At 41.0% G+C, this 26,038-nt stretch overlaps 1 protein-coding gene across 1 annotated transcript in view; it reads left to right on the top strand.

Annotated features, from left to right (window-relative positions):
* dcc (DCC netrin 1 receptor) overlaps window positions 1-26,038 on the top strand; it is a 312,064-nt gene that overhangs the window by 223,980 nt on the left and 62,046 nt on the right. Inside the window, exons 19-23 of the mRNA XM_061802018.1 lie at window positions 866-1,004; window positions 17,671-17,778; window positions 21,290-21,484; window positions 22,776-22,808; window positions 25,418-25,483. Of these exons, the coding sequence (XP_061658002.1) occupies window positions 866-1,004; window positions 17,671-17,778; window positions 21,290-21,484; window positions 22,776-22,808; window positions 25,418-25,483 (541 nt within the window). The remainder of the gene's footprint in view (window positions 1-865; window positions 1,005-17,670; window positions 17,779-21,289; window positions 21,485-22,775; window positions 22,809-25,417; window positions 25,484-26,038) is intronic.

Genomic DNA, 26,038 nt, shown 5'->3' with positions numbered 1-26,038 from the left:
GCTTATTTCTCCATGTGTTTATTGTATGCCCACATTATATAATTGAATAGCAATGGACAGAATACATTTTTCATACTCATACCACATTGTAGGTTCCCTATAAAAAGCAGTGAGCATTTATAGCCACATAACTTTCTTGCACTTCAATATGTGCAATCACAAGTGGTTTAAAATCAAATTTTTAATAAACTGTACATGCAGAGTATGCAAATTGTGTTCTTAAGATGGGAATATGTAAAATTAATTACAGTATGTTGATGGAATAGGAATTAAGGTTATAGATTAGCAAAAAACAAAAAAACCACATTTCTCAAATGCGGGAAAAAAACAAAAACATATTTGACTACAAAACATTTAAAAAAAACATTAATATTCATTGTAATAGGATGACATTGAAATGAAATGAAATTGCATTACAATTGCACACTCATCTAGAAATGTTAACACAGATCAGAAAAATAGTATTTTTTTTTCTTTCTTTTTGCTCAGACATTTTGGCTCATCTCCATCAAGGCTCTGCTGTACAATTAATGGTGGATATCAGAGAGAGTGAAAAGATGGTTTGCAGACAAACGAACACATGCCTCACAATATCTTTCTTGGTGCATTAGCGAGACAAAAAAACAGTCAATGATTTGGTTTCATTTTTTGTCAGAGCTTGCTTGGCCTTTGGAATTCTACCAATTCAAATTCACATCATTTTTAGCACTACTAAAACAAAAATCAAATGGGACTGAAGACTTCTTCTTTATTCTCTCAAAGTACACTGTTATTTTTGACTGGATATGAACAGCCAAGGAATGTCTCCATTTCTTTGTATATATTTTAAGAATGCAATCACTAAACTGTTACCTTTGATGTCCAGTCTGCAGACACTACTACCCTCAGCCATACCGTCACTGGCCTCAAACCAAACACGATGTACGAGTTTGCTGTGATGGTAACCAAAGGTCGAAAATCCAGTACTTGGAGTATGACAGCACATGCTACCACCTATGAAGCAGGTACCTCACATAAATGGATGCAGACTCACGGACACACACAAGAGCATTCACACATTCAGATATATTGATCACCCAAAAATTATATATCTGATATATGCACTGTATCTAAAACCAACAGAACTCACAGTCAAAAAGTAACAAATTGGGCAAGTTCCACAAAACATATTTTAAAGAACATTTAACAGTTCAGTGTCCACTTCAGGGCCAGAGAAATTTTGATATGGATGGTGTTATTGTGTGTATTTGCAGGAGCATTGGTTTTGACTAGTAAGTTTCTTTCAGTTTGTCCCTTTCGGGGTCGCCACAGCGTGTCATCTCAGATGAACGCACATATACATTTGGCACAATTTTTACGCCGGATGCCCTTCCTGACGCAACCCTTCTCAGGGAGTGGAGGCCCTAGTGGGATACGAACCCACAACCCCTGGTTTACCAAACCAGTGCTCTAACCACTGAGCTACAGGGCCTATATACTCTAAAACATCCATCCACCCATCCATCCATTCATTTTCTTAGCCGTTTATCCTCACGAGAGTGACGGGAGTGCTGAAGCCTTTTCCACCTGTCATTGGGAAGATGGTAGAGTACACGCTGAAATGTTTGCCAGCTAATTGCAGGGCACACAGAGACAGATAAAAGTTGCACTCACAATCACACCTTGGACCAATTTAGATACTTCAATTCATGCACGTTTTGAGGATTTAGGAGGAAACCGGAGTGGCCGGAGAAAACCGATGCAGGGATGTGGAGAGCATGCCTACTCCACACAGGTGGGGTGGGAAATCTTTTTGGGTCCCTTTCTCCAGTCTAATATTGAACTGGATGCATTCCCATGTACTATGATTTATGGGACATTTTAATGACAATTAATTACACAATTAATTTGCAACCTGACATTCAATAAGCATATGATTTTAAATTTACAGAACATAAAAAAAAATTAGATTTCAATTTTTCATTTGGGTGACTTATAGTTAAGTTTTCCTTACAAAGAATCTTCTCAAGGTCAAGAAACTCAAAGAGTTTTGTTGTTTTATTACGGAAATATTTTTTTTGTAATTTGGAAGTTCTCCAACGTATCAATTTTTCCCCTCATTAATATACACACAGGCGGCATGGTGGAACAGCTGTAGGGCGTTGGCCTTATATTTCTGAGGACTCTGGTTCAAATCCCAGCCCCACCTTTGCATCTTCTCCCCGTGCCTGCGTGGGTTTTATCAGGGCACTCCAGTTTCCTCCCACTTCCCAAAAATATGCAACATCAATTGGAGACTTTAAATTGGGCCTCTCTACGATTGTGACTGTGACTGTTTGTCTCCACGTGCCTTGCGATTGGCTGGCGACTAGTTCAGGGTGTACCCTGCCAACTGTCCGATGACAGCTGTGATTGGCTCCAGCTCTCCCACGACACTCGTGAGGATAAGTGACTCAGAAAATGGATGGATGGATGGCTAATACACACACAGCACCTAATATTGAAACACTGGTGTGCACATCTGCTTCACAACTCTGGGGACAAGGCTTCAAATCCAGCTTCACCTGTGTAAAATTTTTATGTTTTCCCCCTTGCCCATGTGGGTTTTATCCGGGTACAGTTCTGCAGTTTCCTTGTAATTATGTTATTATGAATAGTACTATAATTACTATCCATCCATCGATTTTTCTGTACTTCTTATCCTCACTATGGTCACAGGGGTGCTGGAGCCTCTCCCAGCCATCTTCGGGGAAGAGGCAAGCTACACCCTGCACGGCAACCAATAAGCAGGGCACATATGCACAAAAACCTTTCACACTCACATTCGCATCTATGGGAAATTTAGAGTGGATGTTTTGGGGTTGTGGGAGGAAACAGGAGTCGCTGGAGAAAACTCACACAGGCACAGGGAGAATATGCAAACTTGAGACAGGTGGCCCCAGGATTTGAAACTGTGAGGTAGGTGTGTTTTAACCAGACATGTACTGTGCCGGCACACATATTATATTAATAATTGTTGGTATTATTATTTATGATTATGATATCCGTTTATTCAATACATTATTAAGGTATGGTCTAAATTGGCCCTAGGTGTGATTGTGAGTGCGACTGTTGTTTGTCTACATGTGCCCTGAGATTGGCTAGCAACCAATTCAAAGTCTACCCCGCCTCCTGCCCGTTGACAGCTTGGATAGGCTCCAGCACTCTCCGTGACCCTCGAGAGGATAAGCGGCAAAGAAAATGGATGGATGGATGGTTTATTGTCAAAAAAACACAGACCTTTTGTAACATAATGAAAAAATAGTATAACAGTATTTCATCTCAGAAATAAAGAATATTACAATGAAAGCATTTTTAGCTAGTCTTCAGGTGTAGACAATTGACTAGAAATAGCTCCAAATGCCTAAATAACTTATTAGCTAATAGCTATGCAGTACACGTTATTACAAGCCACTGCCAAGTCAGTGGTGACATATAACAGAGCAATTCAGGAGGATCATTGAAGCGTCACTGTGTGGTCATCTGTCATTTCATAGATTGTGTCAGGCTTGTAAATCAAAATTTATCCACTCATTAGCCTTAATACAGCTGCAAATGTGTGTAGCAGTTCTGACCAGAGATATGAAGAGTATACGGCAGCACGCTGTCGTAACCCAACTAACCGATGTGTTATGCTGGAAAGGTTGATGTTCCCTTCCAGGACAATGCATGGACATTGTAATCAAGTCATAGCTTTCCCATTTCTCAACGGATTTTCACGAGGTTTACTTTATTTTTAATGCCAGGGAAGTGAGTTCAGCGTGGGTTCAGTTCCCACTCAGTAATGGTGTGTATGATTTTCCGCTGAGCTACATGTACATTTTTCTTCAATTTAAGTTGAGGACGATTTCATAGGGTGCATAAATGCAAGATTTGGGTGGGCTTGAGCCCACCTAAAATAGGGGCCGGACTCAACCACTGCCCTGCAGCATCAACATGTCTGTAACAATGAAACACAGAACAGACTGAAATCAAAATGTCAAGGTATCGCTTTCAAGGGTGTTTACAATCATGTTTGTTGGATTTGTCACCCAATTAAGCGTGAACGACATTACCCACAGTTCCCTTAGGATGTGATGGAATACATTGACATTCAGAAGGAGCAGATGGGATGGAGCATACTTAGTCCCTACAGTGGTCCACCGGCTTTGCGTTTACTATAAAGCATACACACACAAACGCAACACATCTTCACAACTAATGGGAAATACACTCTTTACATCTCACACTGTACCCTGTGTTCAGAATTGCTTTAGATTGGTGAGAAAATTGATTTTAATTTCAATATAAAAGTTTATTTGAACGAAAAAAATTTATTAAATAATGTCTAAATACGACTTTGCTTGTGAATCTCTATTCTTGATTGTTTATGGAGAGATTGTATAACAATTACAATCGACTGGCGGGGGATGCAAAACAACCTAATTACAGCAATTCAAGGTTTATTTTAATGACAGCACACACAAAGCTATGTTCTCGCCATAGCTACAGGGATGCATTAAGCAATTAGGTCAAAGAGAGTATGGAATTTGAGGCATCTTGTTTGAAAGATCCATTTGCATTTAGTAAGGGAATCTTTTGTTTGTTTGTTTGTTTGTTTTTGTTTTAACCTTAAACGGCACATTAAAATGCTATCAAAATAAACTCATTAGAGGCCATTACTATTTTAAAACTTTTTTTCATGGCCTAAAACACACAATATATCCATCCATCCATTTTCTGAGCTGCTTATCCTCACGAGGATTGTGGCGGTGCCAGAGCCAATCCCAGCTGTCATTGGGCAGGAGGCTGGGTACTCAAAAATGATATATCTGATATATGCACTGTATCTAAAACCAACAGAACTCACAGTCAAAAAGTAACAAATTGGGCAAGTTCCACAAAACATATTTTAAAGAACATTTAACAGTTCAGTGTCCACTTCAGGGCCAGAGAAATTTTGATATGGACGGTGTTATTGTGTGTATTTGCAGGAGCATTGTTTTTGACTATATACTCTAAAACATCCATCCACCCGTCCATCCATCCATCCATCCATTTTCTTAGTCGCTTATCCTCACAAGGGTCACGGGGAGTGCTGGAGCCTATCCCAGCTGTCAACGGGCAGGAGGCGGGATACACCCTGAACTTGTTACCAGCCAATCACAGGGCACACGGAGACAGACAACAGTCGCACTCACAATCACACCTAGGGGCAATTTATAGAGTCCAAATAATGTTGCATGTTTTTGGGATGTGGGAGGAAACCCACGCAGGCACAGGAAGAACATGCAAAATTCCCACAGGCGGGGCCAGGATTTCAACCCCGGCCCTCAGAACTGTGAGGCCAATGCTTTACAACTTCATCACCATGCTACCATGCAGTATATTACAAAAAAATACATCAATATGGAAAATCTGAAGTTTGAAATGTTTAAAAGATTATCCAAATTTACCTCCTCCAGCCAGGATTTTAACTCAGGGAAGCCATTTTCAAGAGTGCAGTGAGCACGTGGAAAATTTACCCTAACCTCCGCCTTGGTACATTCAAAGTAGCCATACACACACATGCGCACACACACAGTGACTGAAAAATTTAACACTTCACCATTTTTCTCATTAAATATATATCCAAAGGTGCATTTGACCTGAAATTTTCACCAAATGTTGGGAACAACCTAAGAAATCCATCCAGAGAAAATAGGACGAATGAACTCAGAAATTAAATCGTGTGTCGTCATGTGAAATGACACAGGAAAAAATACTGAACATGGCAAGAGGAATTTATATAATACTTCCCTAATCTTCCACAGGTTCAGGGAACCTTCTGTATGAGGAAACTAGTCTGATGCATTGCTCTGTTGTGATTTTGGCCCACTGCTCGGCACAAGAAGTCTTCAAATTTTGAAGGTTCAGTGGGCTTCTTTTGTAGACCTGCAGTTTCACTTTTTTCCATAGATTTTCAATTGGATTCAAGTTAGATCGTATATAGTCTCAGAGGACCTGAAGTGGGGGATGATTTAGAACGCAGGCGCCATCTCGGTTTGGTAAATTCAAGTAGATAAACAGTAACTAAGGAGGCCCCGTAGCTCACTGGTTAGAGCACTGGTTTGGTAAACCAGGGGTTGTGGGTTCATATCCCCCTGGGCCCTCCACTCCCTGAGAAGGGTTGCGTCAGGAAGGGCATCCAGCATTAAAAATTGTGCCAAACATATATGTGCATTCACCTGAGATGACACACTGTGGCGGCCCTGAAAGGGACAAGCCGAAAGAAACTTACTTAACAGTAACTAAGAAGGAATCATTTCAGAAAGGCGTTTGAATGGGAGCAAACTGCTATGTTATCGGTTGTTCAAACGAAAGTGGGCATTGTAAAGCATCTTTCTTTCGACTGCCAGTTGTGATCAAGAACTAGTGCAAGAAAACTTAGCAGTTAGCAATCAAACGGCGACAGTTGTGGCTGTGTCCTTTTAGCAGAGCCAATCTAGCACCAAAGTAATTCCCTTAAATCTGAATTTCCTCGGAGCATGTTGTTCTTGGTAAGTACTGGATACCTTTTAGAATTTCATACTTACTAAGCAATAACTAAATTCTGTGATGGAGAAGTATTCCTTTGGGCCAAGGCCCTACATAATACTTGTGTGTGAATGCAATGCATGTCTCCAAAATCTGTATTTTCTGTTTTACTATAATAAGTTTGCAAAAACGAGTTACCGCACCGCTAGGTGTTTCGTGACTTGAGTTAAAAATGTAGCCGTGGAAGTGGAGAAAAAGGTGCGGGCTCCACTTAGGACTCGTCCCGGTCGAACCTCTCTCTCTCTCCCTCTCGGTAACAAAAACGAAAATAATAATCTACACCTCTTTCGTTGGTATAATCAACATAATTTAACACAATGCTGATTGTAATCACGCGGTACATATTTAAATTTTATTGTGCGGTACACTAACCTAAGCAGTGTGGAGACACTGGTTGCTTACAATGGATACCGCCGCATCACGAACCCAGCCGTTGACATATTGGTTGTAGGGCTCCAGACTTTTGTCATTCTTTAGTTGCTCCATGGTATAAGCGCTTGTTGAGAAGAGGAGATAGTTGACGATGCCTGGATAGGTTAACGACGCCCATATTTGTGTGCTACATTTCTGTTTCTCCAAAACATATGGGTCGATTTTGTCAATCAAAGCACAATTCTTGTCGTAACGGTTTCTTGAAACAACATCTAATGAGCACCGATAATTTTCCAAAATCTTTTTAGCCATCATGCGTGACTTTTAACAGTCGTACGAACATTTGTGTAACTCCGGTCTTTATGCAAAAGCATTACAGTGAACAGTAGAGTGAACCCATCCAACATGGCCAGGTGTCCCGGATGTAGTCACGTGGTGGAAAACAGTCTATAGTTCATATGAACAGAAATGTTTCTTGTTCTTTGTTCTTGTTGCTGTGTTGTTCCTTGTTCTTTGTTTTGAATATCATGCCATGGCAGCACCCACTGCCGGAGAAAAATTCCTTGTGTGTTTTCACAAACTTGGCCATAAAATCTGATTCAGATTCTGATACGTCAGAGTCTTGGCCTGATGTGGGATAGAGGGACAACTGGTATACTCGCTCAGTAATGATATTTCTACTCAGGCTCATGTTTAACAAGAGTGGCCTTTTGACTGGGCAAACTTTGTCACAAACTTTAAACATACAGATTTTGATGAAATCCCCCTTTATAAATGGCAAGGCTGATTTAGTAATCTTTTCTGCCTAAATAAAACTGGCCTTGAGAGCAGCTTCGCTTTGTGATTTGGCTTTCCTGAAGAGAGACTGTCGAGGTTTGAGGCCTCTTTTGAATTCCTCAACCTTCTGTCCGTATTCTTGTCATTGCCCGAGTGTTTTGTGTCATGATGCTATCTCAGATTATTCTCTTTCATTACCACCACACTTTCTCCACACAAAAGACACACAGCTTTTCCAGCTACCTCCGTGAACATATTGTATACTCCGATTCCCACCTTGTTTGAAACCTCCGGTTCTCAGTGTCCACCTTCCATTTTGCCATTTTAATGGGTATTTGAATGTTAACTTTTGCTGTTCTACTAATGACTGCTGGGTGAATAATGAAATGATGCCGCCTCCCACTCGGTGTGTCACTGTTGCGTTGTGGGAACTGTAGTATTGGTGTGTGTAAAACATTTGCCCTCTGCTGGGTTGCTGCGGCCTGTGTGCCGGTTTTAAAATTAAATCAATATCATCCCGGGGGCCAAAGAAATCTCCCAAGCGAGCCTTGACTCTGACTTATATAGCCTAGGCCATTCTAGCAGAATTTTTTTTCCCCTTGAAACCGATTGAGCTTTTCCTTGGCAGTATGTTTTGTATCATAATCCTTCTGAAATGTCTTCCTTTGTTTCATTTTTATAATCTCGTACATGGCAGCAGATTTTTGTCAAGAATGTCTCAGTACATTTGCCCATTCAGCCAACCTTAAATAATGTGACGTTTACCAGAGCTATTGCCGAAAAGCAGCCCCACACTGTGCTCCCACCTCTGAATTTCACTATTGGTATATGTATATATATATATATATATATATATATTTTTTTTTTTTTTAGGGTGATGTCCAATGCCATGACACCTCCAAACATGTGTGAATTATGGTATCCAAACAGTTAAATCTTCATTCACGTCATTCTGATTCCTCTCGTTTCAGAAACCCATCTAACCCATCAACAACCTCAAGGAAAATAATGTATCTGTGGTAGTATTTCTGGCCATAAAACCAAACTGTTGCTCGCAAATACTTCCATCCTGAGTCTAATGCCTCTTTGCCCTACATCGAATATCATTGGATTTGTTTCTCCTCTCCTCGGTCCTTTCGGTTTCCCAATTTTTCTGAGCTGACTTTCCTCATATAATTTCCTGTACTATGAGGTGCCAAACCAAGTCTCCTTCTCTCCTTTCCTGCCAGAAGATACACCAAGTACTCTCTTGCCTTTCTCTCAGATCACCTTGACTGTAGTGGTCCAGTATTCTGGAAGCGCCTCATGTCCACCTAGAGTCTCAGCTCTTCCTGAAAAGCTGCTCAACACTTTTGCATTCTCAGCTTCCACCACATGGTTCTCTGCTCATCCTTTGTAGTTTTAATCTTCTTCCCGTCGTTCAAAATCATCATACACACCACCATCCTATGCGGCCTAGCCACACTTTCCCCTGCCACTACCTCACAGGCATTCAGTAACCTCCATCAGATTACATCATCTGCACAAGATGTTATCCACCTGCATGCTTCTACCGCAGCTCTTTTGGGTCACCGTATAGTCCTTCTTCTTCTACAACTCCCTACAGCCAGTCCCGTCTTTTTTTTTTAAATATGCATTGTTCTCAAATGAGTCCAACACGTATTTAAAAAAAGAAAATAAACCGCTGGGATAGGCTTCAGCCCCCATACATGGAAGCGAGTTGCGGCCACATGAACTTCGGTAAACCTCTGTGTGACCGACCGTTTATTTTCTTTTTTTAAATACGCATTGGACTCATTTGAGATCAATGCATGTTAGAAAAAAAATAGTCTGTCGGTGAGAGGTTTACTGAAGATTAATGTGTGCCCGCAACACACGTCGCGTACGTTGGAGACGACTGTCATTTTTTTCTTTTTTTAAACGCATTGTTCTCAAATGAGCCAACTTGGCATTATAAATACTTCTTGGGAATTTGAGATTGAGAAAAATAATTCCTACCTGAAGTGAAGTGATCGACACACAGTCGTGTGTATTTGGTTGGGCATCATCCATCATGTTTAATTGCGGAAATTCATCAGTCTTTTCTTGTCTTTTCAGCTGATATTTCATAGAACGATCTCTTTGAATATCTGTCATGCCTGTTGCAACAACCAACAGCGCAACAAGTCTCCAGCATTGTGTATATTCTGCTCCGGTTCAATATCCCCCACACTGTCGAGTAGTTCTTTTTGACCGGCAGCATGGCGCCGTGAAAATGGTGGTCACGTGCACGAGCTCTATATAGTAAAAAAAAAATACCTCTTGCACATTTATTTCGGCTGATTTACTGAGCATCTGCCATAACTCACATTAACAAGCATATTGCTCACAAGTACATAAATATTTAACATAAAATGTTAAAAGGACAAAATTGAAGAAAAGTAAATTATATGAAGGGGGACAGAACAAATTGAACATTTTAGATGTGACCCCAACTTGGCTAAACAGAGTATTCTGATTAATATGGTGTATGTGAAATAAGAACTAAATAAAATTAATACATTTTCATTGAAGATGGCACCGTGGATCAGGTGTAAAGCATTGGCCTCACAATTCTAAGGACCAGGGTTCAATCCCAGCCCTGCTTGTGTGGAGTTTGCAGCTTCCCCCCATGCCTGCATGGGTTTTGTCCGGGCACTCCGGTTTCCTCCCACATCCCAAAAACATGCAACATTAATTGGACACTAAATTGGCCCTAGGTGTTGATTTTTAGTGTGGCTGTTTGTCTTGATGTGTCCTGTGATTGGCTGGCAACCAGTTCAGGGTGTACCCCGCCTCCTGCACGCTGACAGTTGGGATAGGCTCCAGCACTCCCCACAACCCTTGTGAGGATAAGCGGCTAAGAAAATGGATGGATGGATGGATGGATGGATGGATGGATCCTGATTGGACCAGCAGGATGTGAGTCCTGCCTATGTGGAGTTTGCAGCTTCCCCCCATGCCTGCATGGGTTTTGTCCGGACACTCCGGTTTCCTCCCACATCCCAAAAACATGCAACATTAATTGGACACTCTAAATTGCTCCCAGGTGTGAGTATGACTGTTGTCTATCTCTATGTGCCCTGAAATTGGCTGGCAACCAGTTCAGGATGTAACTCGCCTCTTGCCTGTTGACAGCTGAGTTCCAGCACTACGGCAACCCCTGTGAGAATAAGTGGCTAAGAAAATGGATGGATGGACATTTTCATAGATTTCAAGGGAGCAGTCATGTTGGGAAATTTTGCCCTGTGGTATGCACTGAAATTAATGTCACAAGTGCCCTCAGGCTTTCTTTGCAAACTTCATATGACCAAATCATGTATGCCGTGATAATTACCAGTATTACATGTTGATTCTATGATGGTTTGAGCATTATTGTAGCAACTTTGGATTCAGAGCATCATATAAAGAATGTCTTCTCCAGTCAAAAAGTCAAAACCAGGTGCCACAATGATTGTTCAAACTAAGCATTACATTGAACTATGAGGCCCAACTTAAAAATAAAAAACGTAAACAATTTTACTATCCGCTCTCAGATGATAGAGCTATACATCAAAATAGAGCCCTAAGTATCGCTAAAACTTCTACAGTTTAAAGCAGAGATTTACATAAACTAAATAAAAAGACCCTTTATTGAGCATTCATCTTATCGTGATGGAGGGCTTTGAGTGTCCCAAAGAACCTAGGAGCTAAGTTCTCTGGGGTCACCCATGTAAGGTAACCCATGGCAAACAGGTGTGTCTAGTTCAAATATATCCATGTGTGTATCTAATTAACTCAAAAGGTTACCAATCAATCAATCAATTAATCATTACATTCCACAAATGACATGATCAATCATATGGGTTTTCCCAAATTGTTTAATGACATATAATCTCAATGTATGGAAACTTGTGATTTTTAAGAAAGTAGTGAAAATTTGAATCAGAATCAGCTTTAATGGCCAAGTATGTAACAACACACAACGAATTTGTCTCCAGCAGTTAGTGCCACCTTAGTACAACATTCATGTTGAGTACTGAGAAGGAGAACAAACAAACAGTCAAGAACAAAGAACTATAGACATTCAATTAATAGGGAACTATTTCTTATAAGAGTCACAGTTGTGCAAAGAATGAGTCTGCTAGCATTTAGAGGAGTTGGAGTGTGTCAACCCACCACATTATGTTCAGTTTATACAGTGTCCTTACTCGTTCGTGGTTCACTGTGACAGACCAGTGCAATGACGATAGTTTAAAGGAAGCAGTTTAAAATGACAAAAAATGCAGTAGTCTGCGGTATATATTATTAATACCAATACTGATCGGACTACCAGGATGTGAGTGTGTGTCTCAACATTTATCCAAGGCAGAAAATGGAAAAAACATACTGCAAATAAAAAAATGCTGAAAATGAAAAACAACCTGTAAACAAAAAATATGCACATTAAATATATACAGTGACGAAAATACGTCTTTGAACACCCCGGTGTACTGATACCGTATTTTTTGACTTGATAAAACAGCATACAGTGAAGAAAATAAGTATTTGAACACCCTGCGATATTGCAAGTTCTCCCACTTAGAAATAATGGAAGGGTGTGAAATTTTCATCGTAGATGTATGTCCACTGTGAGAGAGATAATCTAAAAGAAAAACCCTGAAATCACAATGTATGATTTTTTCACAATTCATTTGTGTGATACAGCTGCAAATAAGTATTTGAACATCTGTCTATCAGCTAGAAGTCCCAAGCCCGGATAAATGCAGAGGGTTGCGTCAGGAAGGGCATCCGGTGTAAAAACTGTGCCAAACAAATATGAGCGTTCATCTAAAGAATCCCATACCGGCTCGGTCGTGGCCCGGGTTAACAACGCCCGCCCCTGGCACTGCTAACCTGCAGGGCATCGGTGGAAATTCAGCTACTGTGGGTCGAAGACAAAGAAGAGGAGGAAACCGGATCCAGCGTCAGAAGAAAAAGAGGAATGCAGAGAGCCTACAACTGAGTGTAGGGACTTTGAATGTTGGGACTATGACAAGAAAAGCACAGGAGTTGGTTGACATGATGATTAGGAGAAAGGTTGATATTCTGTGCATCCAAGAGAGCAGGTGGAAAGGTAGTAAGGCTAGAAGTTGGGGAGCAGGGTTTAAATTATTCTACCACGGAGTAGATGGGAAGAGAAATCGAGTAGTGTTTAAAGGAAGAGCTGGTTAAGAATGTCTTGGAGGTGAAAAGAGTGTCAGATCGAGTGACGAGACTAAAATTTGAAATTGAGGGTGTTATGTATAATGTGGTTAGCGGCTATGCACCACAGGTAGGATGTGACCTAGAGTTGAAAGAGAAATTCTGGAAGGAACTAGATGAAGTAGTTCTGAGCATCCCAGACAGCGAGAGAGTTGTGATTGGTGCAGATTGTAATGGACATATTGGTAAAGGAAACAGGGGCGATGAAGAAGTGATGGGTAAGTACGGCATCCAGGAAAGGAACTTTGAAGGGCAGATGGTGGTGGACTTTGCAAAAAGGATGGAGATGGCTGTAGTGAACACTTATTTCCAGAAGAGGGAGGAATATATAGTGACCTACAAGAGCGGAGGTAGAACCACGCAGGTAGATTATATTTTGTGCAGACGATGTAATCTGAAGGAGGTTACTGACTGTAAAGTAGTGGTAGGGGAGAGTGTAGCTCGACAGCATAGGATGGTAGTATGTAGGATGATTCTGGTTGTGGGTAGGAAGATTAAGAAGACAAAGGTAGAGCAGAGAACCATGTGGTGGAAGCTGAGAAAGGAAGAATGTTGTGCGGCCTTCCGGAAAGAGGTGAGACAGGCTCTCGATGGACAACCGAAGTTCCCGGAAGACTGGACGACGACAGCCAAGGTGATCAGAGAGACAGGCAGGAGAGTACTTGGTGTGTCATCTGGTAGGAAAGGGGAGAAGGAGACTTGGTGGTAGAACCCCAAAATACAGGGAGTCATACAAGGAAAGAGATTAGCGAAGAAGAAGTGGGATACTGAGAGGACTGAGGAGAGGCGAAAGGAGTACATCGAGATGCGACGTAGGGCAAAGGTAGAGGTGGCAAAGGCTAAACAAGAGGCATATGAAGACATGTACATCAGGTTGGACACGAAAGAAGGAGAAAAGGATCTCTACAGGTTGGCCAGACAGAGGGATAGAGATGGGAAGGATGTGCAGAAGGTTAGGGTGATTAAGGATAGAGATGGAAATGTGTTGACTGGTGCCGGTAGTGTGCTAAATAGATGGAAAGAATACTTTGAGAAGTTGATGAATGAAGAAAATGAGAGAGAAGGAAGAGTTGAAGAGGCAAGAGTGAAGGACCAGGAAGTGGAAATGATTACTAAGGGGGAAGTCAGAAAGGCACTACAAAGGATGAAAAATGGAAAGGCAGTTGGTCCTGATGACATACCGGTAGAGGTATGGAAGCAATTTGGAGAGATGGCTGTGGAGTTTTTGACCCACTTATTCAACAGAATACTAGCGGGCGAAAAGATGCCTGAAGAATGGAGGAAAAGTGTTCTAGTTCCCATTTTTAAGAACAAAGAGGATGTTCAGAGCTGTGGGAACTATAGAGGAATAAACTTGATGAGCCACACAATGAAGTTATGGGAAAGAGTAGTGGAGGCTAGACTCAGGACAGAAGTAAGTATCTGCGAGCAACAGTATGGTTTCATGCCTAGAAAGGGTACCACAGATGCATTATTTGCCTTGAGGATGCTCGTGGAAAAGTACAGAGAAGGTCAGAAGGAGCTACATTGTGTCTTTGTGGATCTAGAGAAAGCCTATGACAGAGTACCAAGAGAGGAACTGTGGTACAGTATGCGTAAGTCTGGTGTGGCAGAGAAGTATGTTAAAATGTATGATGGCAGCAGAACAATGGTGAGGTGTGCCTTAGGTGTGACAGAGGAATTTAAGGTGGAGGTGGGACTGCATCAGGGATCAGCTCTGAGCCCCTTCCTGTTTGCAGTGGTAATGGATAGGCTGACAGATGAGGTTAGACTGGAATCCCCTTGGACCATGATGTTCGCAGATGATATTGTCATATGCAGTGAAAGCAGGGAGCATGCAGAGGAACAATTGGAAAGATGGAGACATGCACTGGAAAGGAGAGGAATGAAGATTAGCCGAAGTAAAACAGAATATATGTGCGTGAATGAGAAAAGTAGAGGGGGAAGAGTGAGGCTACAGGGAGAAGAGATAGCGAGGGTGGACGACTTCAAATACTTGGGGTCAACAATACAGAGCAATGGAGAGTGTGGTCAGGAAGTGAAGAAACGGGTCCAAGCAGGTTGGAACAGCTGGCGAAAGGTGTCTGGTGTGTTATGTGACAGAAGAGTGTCTGCTAGGATGAAGGGCAAAGTTTACAAAACAGTGGTGAGGCCGGCCATGATGTACGGATTAGAGACGGTGGCACTGAAGAAACAACAGGAAGCTGAACTGGAGGTGGCAGAAATGAAGATGTTGAGGTTCTCGCTCGGAGTGACCAGGTTGGATAGGATTAGAAATGAGCTCATTAGAGGGACAGCCAAAGCTGGATGTTTTGGAGACAAGATTCGAGAGAGCAGACTTCGATGGTTTGGACATGTTCAGAGGCGAGAGAGTGAGTATTTTGGTAGAAGGATGCTGAGGATGGCTGCTCCCAGGCAAAAGAGCGAGAGGAAGACCAAAGAGAAGGTTTATGGATGTGGTGAGGGAAGACATGAGGGCAGTTTGGGTTAGAGAGGAAGATGCAGGAGATAGGCTAAGATGGCAAAAGATGACATGCTGTGGCGACCCCTAACGGGACAAGCCGAAAGGAAAAGAAGTCTATCAGCTAGAATTCTGACCCTCAAAGATCTGTTAGTCCGCCTTTAAAAGTCCACCACCACTCCATGTATTATCCTGAATCAGATGCACCTGTGTGAGGTTCTTAGCTGCATAAAGACAACTTTCCACCCCATACAATCAGTAAGACTCAAACTTGTAACATGGCCAAGACCAAAGAGCTGTCCAAAGACACATGAGACAAAATTGTACAACTCCACACGGCTGAAAAGGGCTACGGAGAAATTGCCAAGCAGCTTGGTGAAAAAAGGTCCATTGTTGGAGCAGTCATTAGAAATTGAACCTAAAAAGAACCTAAACCTCAATCTCAATCGGAGTGGAGCCCCATGCAAGTTTTCACCTCATGGGGTCTCAATGATCCTTAGAAAGGTGATGAATCAGCCCAGGACTACACGACAGGACTTGGTCAATGGCCTGAAAAGAGCTGGGACCACCGTTTCCAAGGTGAATGTTGGTAATACACTAAGACGTCATGGTTTGAAATCATGCATGACACGGGAGGTTCCCCTGCTTAAACCAGCACATGTCAAGGCCCGTCTTAAGTTTGCCAATGACCATTTGGATGATACAGAGGAGTCATGGGAGAAAGGTTTGTAGTCAGATGAGACCAAAATTGAACTTTTTGGTCATAATTACACTAACCGTGTTTGGAGGAAGACAAATAATGAGTTCCATCCCAAGAACACAATCCCTATTGTGAAGCATGGGGGGGTGGCATCATGCTCTCGGGGTGTTTTTCCACATATGGGACAGGGCGACTGCAATGTATTAAGGAGAGGATGACTGCGGCCATCTATTGTGAGATTTTGGGGAAAAACCTCTTTCCCTCAGTCAGAGCATTGAAGATGGGTCGTGGCTGGATCTTCCAACATGGCAATGCCCCGAAGCACACAGCCAAGAAAACCAAGGAGTGGCTCCGTAAGAAGCACATCAAGGTTCTGGCGTGGCCTAGCCAGTCTCCAGACCTAAACCCAAAACCCCTCCTGCAGTGTGTGCAAACCTGGTGAACAAAACAGAAAATGTTTGACTTCTGTAATTGCAAACAAAGGCTACAACAAAGTCTACTGTACCAAATATTAACATTGGTTTTCTCAGGTGTTCAAATACTTATTTACAGCTGTAGCACTCAAAAAAATCGTTAAAAAACCCTACATTGTGACTTCTGGATTTTTCTTTTTAGATTATCTCTCTCACAGTGGACATGCACTTAGGATGAAAATTTCAGACACCTCCATGATTTCTAAGTGGGAGAACTTGCAATATAGCAGGGTGTTCCAATACTTATTATCTTCGCTGTATATGTATGTATGTGAATGTGAGTGCGAATGGTTGTTAGTCTACATGCGCTCTGCCATTTGCTGGTGACCAGTTTGACCTGTCTCTCGCACAAATTGCTGGGGCAGGCTCCAGCATGCCCATGACCCTAATGAAGATAAGCAGTATGGAAAATTAATGAATGAATATACTGCCCCTGTGGCGCCAAAACATGAACACCAAGAGGAGCTGCACAATAAAGTGAGATGTGTGACCAAAAAAAAAAAAAAAATGTTTACACTGTATTTAATTATATGACACAACTGTATGTATAATAAATTCACTACAGAATATTGGGGGGCTGGAATGGAATAATGGCACTTCCGTACATTTTTAGTAGGAAACTAAACAGTATTGTCTGTATATTAGCCTTCAATTAGTGCCATTTTAAAAATGATATGCACAGAAACTCCATTGGCAAGCCTTAAAGGGGACATATTATGAACAAATAATTATTTTTCAGCTGAATGTTGGGTCTCTTGATTTCCTTTCTACACAGCCAACAGGGAGGATCTTAATTTGGTCAGTGGTTAGGACAAGGACAAAGACATCTGGCGAGCAAAATTGTACGTTTTTTTTTAATCGAATAGAGAGCTCTTAGAACCCAGTCTGTATTTTTCTACTTCATCAGCATATGAATGGTATATTTTGTTTTTCTTTTAATATGAAGTATGATTGATTATATGTTTATGTGAATATCCCTAAATTATAAACTATTCCTTCAATTTAAGATGGGAATTTGTGAAACACAATTAATTTTGCTTGATTGAATGATTTTTTTCATGCTTTGTTGGCAGCTCCTAGCTCTGCTCCCAAAGACTTGACAGTGATCAGTCGAGAGGGACGGCCCCGAGCCATTTTAATCAGCTGGCAACCCCCGATGGAGGCAAATGGGCGGATCACAGGTGAGTGTTCAGGATAACGTTACGAATAGTCATTAAGTCTGCTTTTGATTAAATCACTGAATATTGAATAAAGTATGACACACGCCTCATAAAATCAACACTATTAGAGACTACAATAGTCATCACTTTGTTTAAAACGGACATGCGTAAAGTACAATTAAAAAAAGAAAGAAAAAGGTGCACACACTTCCTTAGCACTCCCCGTTCCTTCGGATAATCGTGTTGGTTTTAAGGAGAACTGCGTCAACATCTTAGAGGATGAATCAAATAAGTCAGCAAGAATAGCGGCGTCGTACCCCAAAATCTTAGGGATCATTACTATCAAAATATTCACATCATAGGTACTTTTATTTATTCTTCATCTTCTTTTCCTTTCGGTTTGTCCCGTTTGTGGTCGCCACAGTTTGTCATCTTTTTCCATCTTAGCCTATCTCGTGCATCTTCCTCTCTAACACCCACTGTTCTCATGTCCTCCCTCACAACATCCATCAACCTCCATCCTCACCACCCTTCTCCCAATATACTCACTCTCTCGCCTCTGAACATGTCAAAACCATCTAAGTCTGCTCTCTCTAACCTTGTCTCCAAAACATCCAAGTTTGGCTGTCCCTCTAATGAGGTCATCTCTAATCCTATCCAACCTGTTCACTCCAAGTGAGAACCTCAGCATCTTCATTTCTGCTACCTCCAGCTCTGCTTCCTGTTGTTTCTTCAGTGCCACCATCTCTAATCCGTACATCATGGCCGGCCTCACCACTGTTTTATAAACTTTGCCCTTCATCCTACCAGAGACTCTTCTGTCGCATGGAACACCAGACACCTTCCTCCAACTGTTCCACCCTGCTTGGACCGGTTTCTTCACTTCCTTCACCACACTCTCCATTTCTCTGTATTGTTGACCGCAAGTATTTGAAGTCGTCCACCCTCACTATCTCTTCTCTCTGGAGCTTCACTCTTTCTCCTCCGGCCCTCACATTCATACACATATATTATGTTTTACTTTGGCTAATCTTCATTCCTCTCCTTTCCAGTGCGTGCCTCCATTTTTCTAATTGTTCCTCCGCCTGCTCCCTGCTTTCACTGCAGATCACAATATCATCTGCGAACATCATAGTCTAAGGGGATACCAGTCTAACCTCATCTGTCACCGTATCCATTATACGGCAAACAGGAAGGGGCTCAGCACGGATCCCTGTTTCAGTCCCACTTCCACCTTAAATTCTTCTGACAGACCTACGGCACATCTCACCGCTGTTCTGCTTCGGCCATACATGTCCTGTACTATTCTAACATATATCTCCGTCACACCAGACTTGCGCAATGCAGTACCACGGTTCCTCTCTTGGTACTCTGTCATAGGCTTTCTTTAGACCTTCTCTGTACTTTTCCATGAGCATCCTCAAGGCAAATAACGCATTTGTGGTACTCTTTCTAAGCATGAAACCATCCTGTTGCTATACTCTTATTTATTATTAATCTTTTCAATGCATGTCTAATATTGTGTACCTGCATATTAAATTCTAAACTTAAATGGACTCTAAATTGGAAAAAAGTCCTTTTTAAAATGACATACCAGAGAGATGTATTTTCAACAAGCCTGGAAAATTTCCATACAGTATGTAAAATCATGAAAAGTAGAGGCAGGTCTTGCAGCTGTAGGACTGTACAGACGTTTCCACTGAATGTACTAGAAACCCCCTGCTGGCCCTTCACACGTAAATCAAATACGATCATACAGTATTCCTCTCGTGTTCATAGTCAGCTTCAAGCTGAGTAACAGGTGCCACTGTATTCAATTAACAGTCAACCTTCCCTTAAATGTTTCTGCCAACTAGAGCAAGTAAACATTCCAAAACCTTCTTCTTTCTCGCTACTGAATTCCTAAACAGTTAACTTAGAATTCAGTTGTAACATGCAGGTAGTGTTATTTTGAGATTGTGGTTGCATCTCTGTTGGGCCAATTGGGCATTGTTCGTGCATTCACTTTAATTGTCCCACTACTCGGCACTACTTGCATATCTGTTTTTGACCGATACTGGTGCCTGAGAAGTATCTGCACCATTTGCACAATTGACATTGTTCCAGATTATCGCATGACGAGTCACTTTGGACTGTAAATTTGGTGAAGTCTCTTAACTTTCCCTGAAGTGTCTCTGGAGTGTGGATGTATTAGCGGTGCATTGAGCAAAGCTCTTGAGTATTGTACAGACCCCCGCCACCCCCATAAGCCCACTACTAGCTACTAGTAGTAGGGCAATTTGCTGTGGAGGCTTCCAAATCGCTATCACTTCGCTTCATGTGCTGCGCATGGCAGAATTATTTTCTTTTTTTTTTTTCAATTCTCATACATTTTGTTGGTTTACAGGTTGTTGTTTTTTTTTTCCATTTAGTGTTTTTTGTATTCAGTATTTTTTTACAATTTCTTATATGTTTTAAGGCTGTTAAACTTCATCCCACACACCTGAGAAACTTTTCTCAGAGACGCCTTCACAATGTCTCACATTTTTATTGTTTAAACACTCCCAAACGTCAAACCTTCATAGATTAAAAAAAAAAAGTACACCTCTGTATTTTAGAATGAAACCATAGATCAAAACCTTTTTGCCGCCAAAACATTTATTTGAGAAATAAATATATAAACATCCCTGCATCCATGTTTTTCTCTTTATCCAGCACCAGCGTTTTCTGATTGTCAGGTTCACCAATCAGACATTCATTAAACAGGACAAAAAAGGAAGCAAAGACACCAGTTCAAGTCTCGCGAGGAGAGAGGAGAGGAACTGTCTCGTACAATTCACCACTGCACTCTCTGATTATCTTCTCCTCAGTACCTCTATTTATTTAGTTTTAAGACGCCCCTTATTTACGTGGATGTTACAAAAAGGAGATGACAAGCAAAACAGTTTGAAACAAGGTGTACATGTTTGTTCATGTGCGTGTGCATGTGTGGAAGATTGCTGAATACATGTGTGGTCATCATTTCTTTAACAGGCAGCAGTTCTAACAGTTCTGATGATTAGACTTTTTTGTTCTTGCTATCTCCTGTTAGGAGGCTGCCATGTTATCTAGAGCAGAGCAGAGGATTTCTTTATTTGAAGCAGATGCATGATAATTATGATCACAATTATTCCTCCAATAACCTCCGACCTATTTGCATCATTGGGATACTTTTTAGCCCTGCCCAAAAAATAACTGAGAATGTGAAAATGAGTTGAATGCTACATGTAGTATCTCATCATTTCAGTACTAAATTATTCTCAGTTTTTGCACATGCTTTCGGCACTTATTTTCCAGTATATTTAAAATAAGTATATTTAGAAATAAAACACTGAAATGAATAAATTCAGTCCCTGGAAGGAAAAAGTCTGAAGTCTCATTTTGAGTGTCTTTTCAAAGTGCATATGGTATATGATTTGCAATACACATTTTACAGCATGACACACAACCATGGTAACCCCAACCTATGTTGTATGTTTGATAAATGCATGTTCATTGTATTCATATGTTGCAGGTTATATTCTTTACTATACATTGGACAAAAACATCCCAATAGATGACTGGGTAATGGAAACAATCAGTGGTGACCGGCTGACTCATCAGGTTGTTGATCTAAACCTTGACACAGTGTACTACTTCCGGATCCAGGCTAAGAATGCCAAAGGAGTTGGCCCATTGTCCGAACCAGTGCACTTTAAGACAGCCAAAGGTATGTAAGAATAGACACTAATGTACGTAGTTGCATTTATTGCCATTTGGGCTCAACTGTTTGTTGTTTTTTTTTTTTTTTGGGGGGGGGGGTGTCAGTGCCGATTCCGATATTAGCAGAGTAAAGTTCCACTTACAAATTAATCAGATGATTGATTTAAAAAAATATGTCTTGAGTAAATTCACTTTTTTACTCCTCTTCTTCTTTTCCTTTCGGCTTGTCCCGTCATCTCAGATGAATGCACATTTGTTTGGCACAGTTTTACCCTGGATGCCCTTCCTGACGCAACCCCTCTGCATTTTAGCCGGGCAGCTGTGAAGCGGTCCACTCACAGTTCTGAGGTCCAGGGTTCAATCCCGACCCCAGTTTGCATTTTCTCCCCATCCATGTTTGGGTTTTCTCCGGCACTCCGGTTTCCTCCCACATCCTAAAAACATGCAATATAAATTGCTTCCAGGTGTGGTTGTGAGTGTGACCCTTGTGAGGATAAGTGGGTAAGAAAATAGTTAACACTAATAGCAATACAGATATGAATTACAAGCATGTATTTAACGTTTCACATACAAAAATATATGCTAAAGCTTTACACCAAACACTATGCAGCATATAAGGAACATAATGAGTCAAGTTTATGCCAGAACACTATGTTCACATAATGCGATTTAATGTTATTTTTCTAAAACTACTTTCAATTTTCCATTTCATGATTTTGCTATGTAGTGTTGACTAAAAAATAAAGACCACAGTTGCCTTTCTCAGATGTATTGCATTTTAAATATACGGTGTAAAGAGAGACAATAAGCAGTTCAGAAAATGGCTGGCTGCATCTATAACTTTTTTTTTTAAAAAAAGAAAACCACTTTTCAGATTTGAAAAGTGCTAATAGAACAAAAGATGGCTAATAAGTGTTTTTGAATCCAGATTGAAAACTTTTTGTTTTGTCATGAATTTTAGAGTACTTCCACTTTTCAATGACATTTCTTGTCCAAAAGCTGTTTTAATTGTACTTTTTCAAATGTTTTATTTATATATTTGAATTCTTTTAATCATGTAATGAGCACTGAGTTGCCTTGTATATGAAATGCACTATATAAATAAATTTGCTTTGCTTTTTGCTTAATATTGCACGATTAAATCAGCTGGCTGATTAATCATTCAAGCCCTACTGCTGTTCCACTGTCGACAAAACTAGAAAATATGGAGCATCTGTGAAAATATAAAGCTTTATCTATGAATGTGCACCTTTCCTTTTATTTATTTGTTTTGTTGAAACAATCTGTTCATTTTTCAGTGGAACATCCAGACAAGATGGCCAATGATCAAGGTAGGTATTTCAGGAAAATGACTGACAGTTCTGGAGGATGAAGCTTGTGAAAATAATAAAGCAAAGTGTAATTGGACACAAAGAGGACATCATTGAAGAAGGTGATGAAGCATTTGTGAAAATGAAAGAGGGAAAAGTCGAATATACAGGAAGTTGAAGAAGAAAGCTCCACAGGTTGGAAAAAAATCTTTAAATGAGAAGGAATAAGAGGCAGTCGATAAAAAACCTTTTGTCATTATTCATGCCAACATATCAGAGACAATGAAAAATAGCTGAAATTAGCTCACACTTAATTGACGCTCTTCTCTCAGGTTTTCTTCATCAGCCACAGTAAACAAAGCAAATTGGGGTATGCGACTAACAACGGAGCTTTTTCTTAAATAACACAAGAGTAACTGAAAGAACATAGCAGACAGTGGTGTATGTTTTCATGTGTCATGCTATGTGACTATATTTCGTACAAATTGATTAACAGTTCAATAATTTCAATTACCCTTTTATGAGGCGGCACGGTGTCACAACTGTAAAACTTTGGGCTCACAGTTTTGATGACTGGGGTTCAAATCTTGGCTAGGCCTATGTGGAGTTTGCATGTTCTCCCCGTACCTGTGTGGGTTTTCTCCGGGCACTCCGGTTTCCTTCCACATCCCAAAAAATGTATTAATTGGACACTTTAAATTACCCCTAGGTGTGATTGTGGGGGCGACTGTTGTGTGTCTTCATGTGTCCTGCGATTGGCTGGCAACCAATTCAGGGTGCACCCCGCTTCCTGCCCGTTGACAGCTGGGATAGGCTCCAGCACTCCCCGCGACCCTTGTGAGGATAAGCAGCCAAGAAAATCGATGGATGGATGGATGGATGGATGGATGGATGGATGGATGGATGGATGGATGGATGGATGGAAGTACTTTACCAAGGACTACTGATACTGATACCAAAAATCAACCACTGGTAAAAGTAAAAATACTGAAACTACTCCCTTACTTAGGTAAAAGTACAGAAGTCTACACTCATTAATGTACTGAAGTAAAAAAAACAAAAAGTCAAAATAAATCAACATTTTTCCAACCAATACTAAAATACATATACTCAGATTTGTGTATCCCTTTTGATGATTGGCATGCATTATCTGGGTGCAACAATGGACCTGACAAACCAAAATAAAAAAAGACAGGCTTAAATGGAAGAATAAGCATTTATTAATTATTATTAATATTTTATTTATTATTAAAATAACGTTATTTCCAGTACAATATAAATAATGATTAAATAAAAGCTAAATTTGTTTCAAACACACCCTAGTGAGGATTAAGTGTTTCAAGAAATGGATGTATGGATGTTTCACAGATGTATATGCCCACTCCCACATATGATTGTCAAAAATTATTTTCAGTTTGTGATTTGTACTTTTTTTTTTTGGGGGGGGGGCACAGATCACTCAAAGCATTGCAGCACTTTTAAAGAACAATCACAAAAAAATAGAGACAGTACAAGACGTTATTCCTAATTTGAAGCTCCCCTGTAGTGATTATATGACGTCTGTGTACCTGCTGCATTCAATATAACAATATTTTGGTTTCAAACATGGAATGAATTGACACTCCCCCCCTCCCAGCTGAGTTAAATTTAATGTGCTAACACTCCTACACTATCTTAGCCTTGCTCTAGCTATACGGATCAAAAGTATCTGAAGTTTTACTTCTAGTTTCATTTTTTTGAGGCATCCTTCCTTTTTACGTTGTGTAGTTGCTAACGGTATGGTTGATGATGATGGTTCTGTTGGCTTCATCAAGCTGTGATCGCCAACTCTCACTGGAGCGGTTCACAGCCAAGTGTGAAGCGACTGGGATGAGAATCAGCACCACCAAATCTGAGACAATGATCCTCAGTCGTAAAAGGATGGTGTTCCTGTCCAAGTGGAGGAGTTAAAGTATCTTGGAGTCTTGTTCACGAGTGAGGGAAGAATGGAATGCAAGATCGACAGGCGGATTGGTGCAGCGTGTGCAGTGATGGGGACTTTGTATCGGTCCCTTGTGGTAAAGAGGGAGCTAAGTCAAAAGGCGAAGCTCTCAATTTACCAGTCGATCTCCATTCCTACCCTCACCTATGGCCACGAGCTGTGGGTCGTGACCGAAAGAACAAGATCCCAGATACAAGTGGCTGAAATGAGTTTCCTCTGCAGGGTGTCCGGTCTCTCCCTTAGAGATAGGGTGAGAAGCTCGGTCATCCGGGAGGGGCTCAGTATCGAGCCACTGCTCCTCTGTATTAAGAGGAGCCAGATGAGGTGGATTGGGCATCTGATTTGGATGCCTCCCGGACGCCTCCCTGGTGAGGTGTTCCAGGTATGTCCCACCAGAAAGAGACCCCAGGGACGACCTTGGACAGGCAGGAGAGACTATGTCTCTCAGCTGGCCTGGGAACACTTTGGGATCCCTCCGGAAGAGCTGGAAGAAGTGGTTTCGGCAAAGGGAAGTCTGGGTATCCCTGCTGAAGCTACTTCCCCCACGACACGACCCGGAGAAACAGTAGACAATGTAATGTCTACTGCAATGTAATGTGTGTTCAGAATTTTAATGTATCTAAAATTCTGCTTTGTTTGGTTCTGTCAGGTCGAGGAGGAGACCACGCCTTCTGGCCATCCGATAGCAACCCGATTGACAGGAGCAGTATAAACGGTAAAACCTACAGAAGTTACTGGACAATGTGGACAACATTTTTTTGTAAATTGGCCCTGCTGGCATTGAGATGAGCACTAACTGTTACATTAAATGTGTGTGTTTGTGTATGCTTTGAAATGTACTGCATATGCACTATATGCATGCATTATATAGATGATTTACAATCTATTTGCATCATTTTCCCTTGTTGTGGTTAGTCTGGTGGGAGATAAAAGATTTAAAATCAAATTAATCAGTCACTGATGGTTAGTGTTCAGTTTTGCCACAGTTACCTTGAAAAACTAACAGTTTTTACTGTTAATACTTTACTGATTACTTGATTTCAAAAGTAGCTAAGTAAGAAAAAAGTAACTTTTTACTTACTTTCTGCAACACTCAAGTGGCAAGAATATCACGTATCCACAGTGCACAAAGCATTTGCCGAAACATACCCATTCCTTGATAATGTACGCCACACAATTTAAATAATAATGTAATCAAAATGAAAAAGCTTAAAAAAATGCATGGAGTAAAAGCCACATTAAATGAACGACTTCAAGACATGAAATGCCA

This window comes from Syngnathoides biaculeatus, chromosome 17, assembly GCF_019802595.1.
Source record: "Syngnathoides biaculeatus isolate LvHL_M chromosome 17, ASM1980259v1, whole genome shotgun sequence".
Classification (NCBI taxonomy): domain Eukaryota; kingdom Metazoa; phylum Chordata; class Actinopteri; order Syngnathiformes; family Syngnathidae; genus Syngnathoides; species Syngnathoides biaculeatus.
The sequence above is the reverse complement of the archived record's forward strand: the minus strand, read 5'-3'. Positions and strand labels throughout refer to the sequence as shown.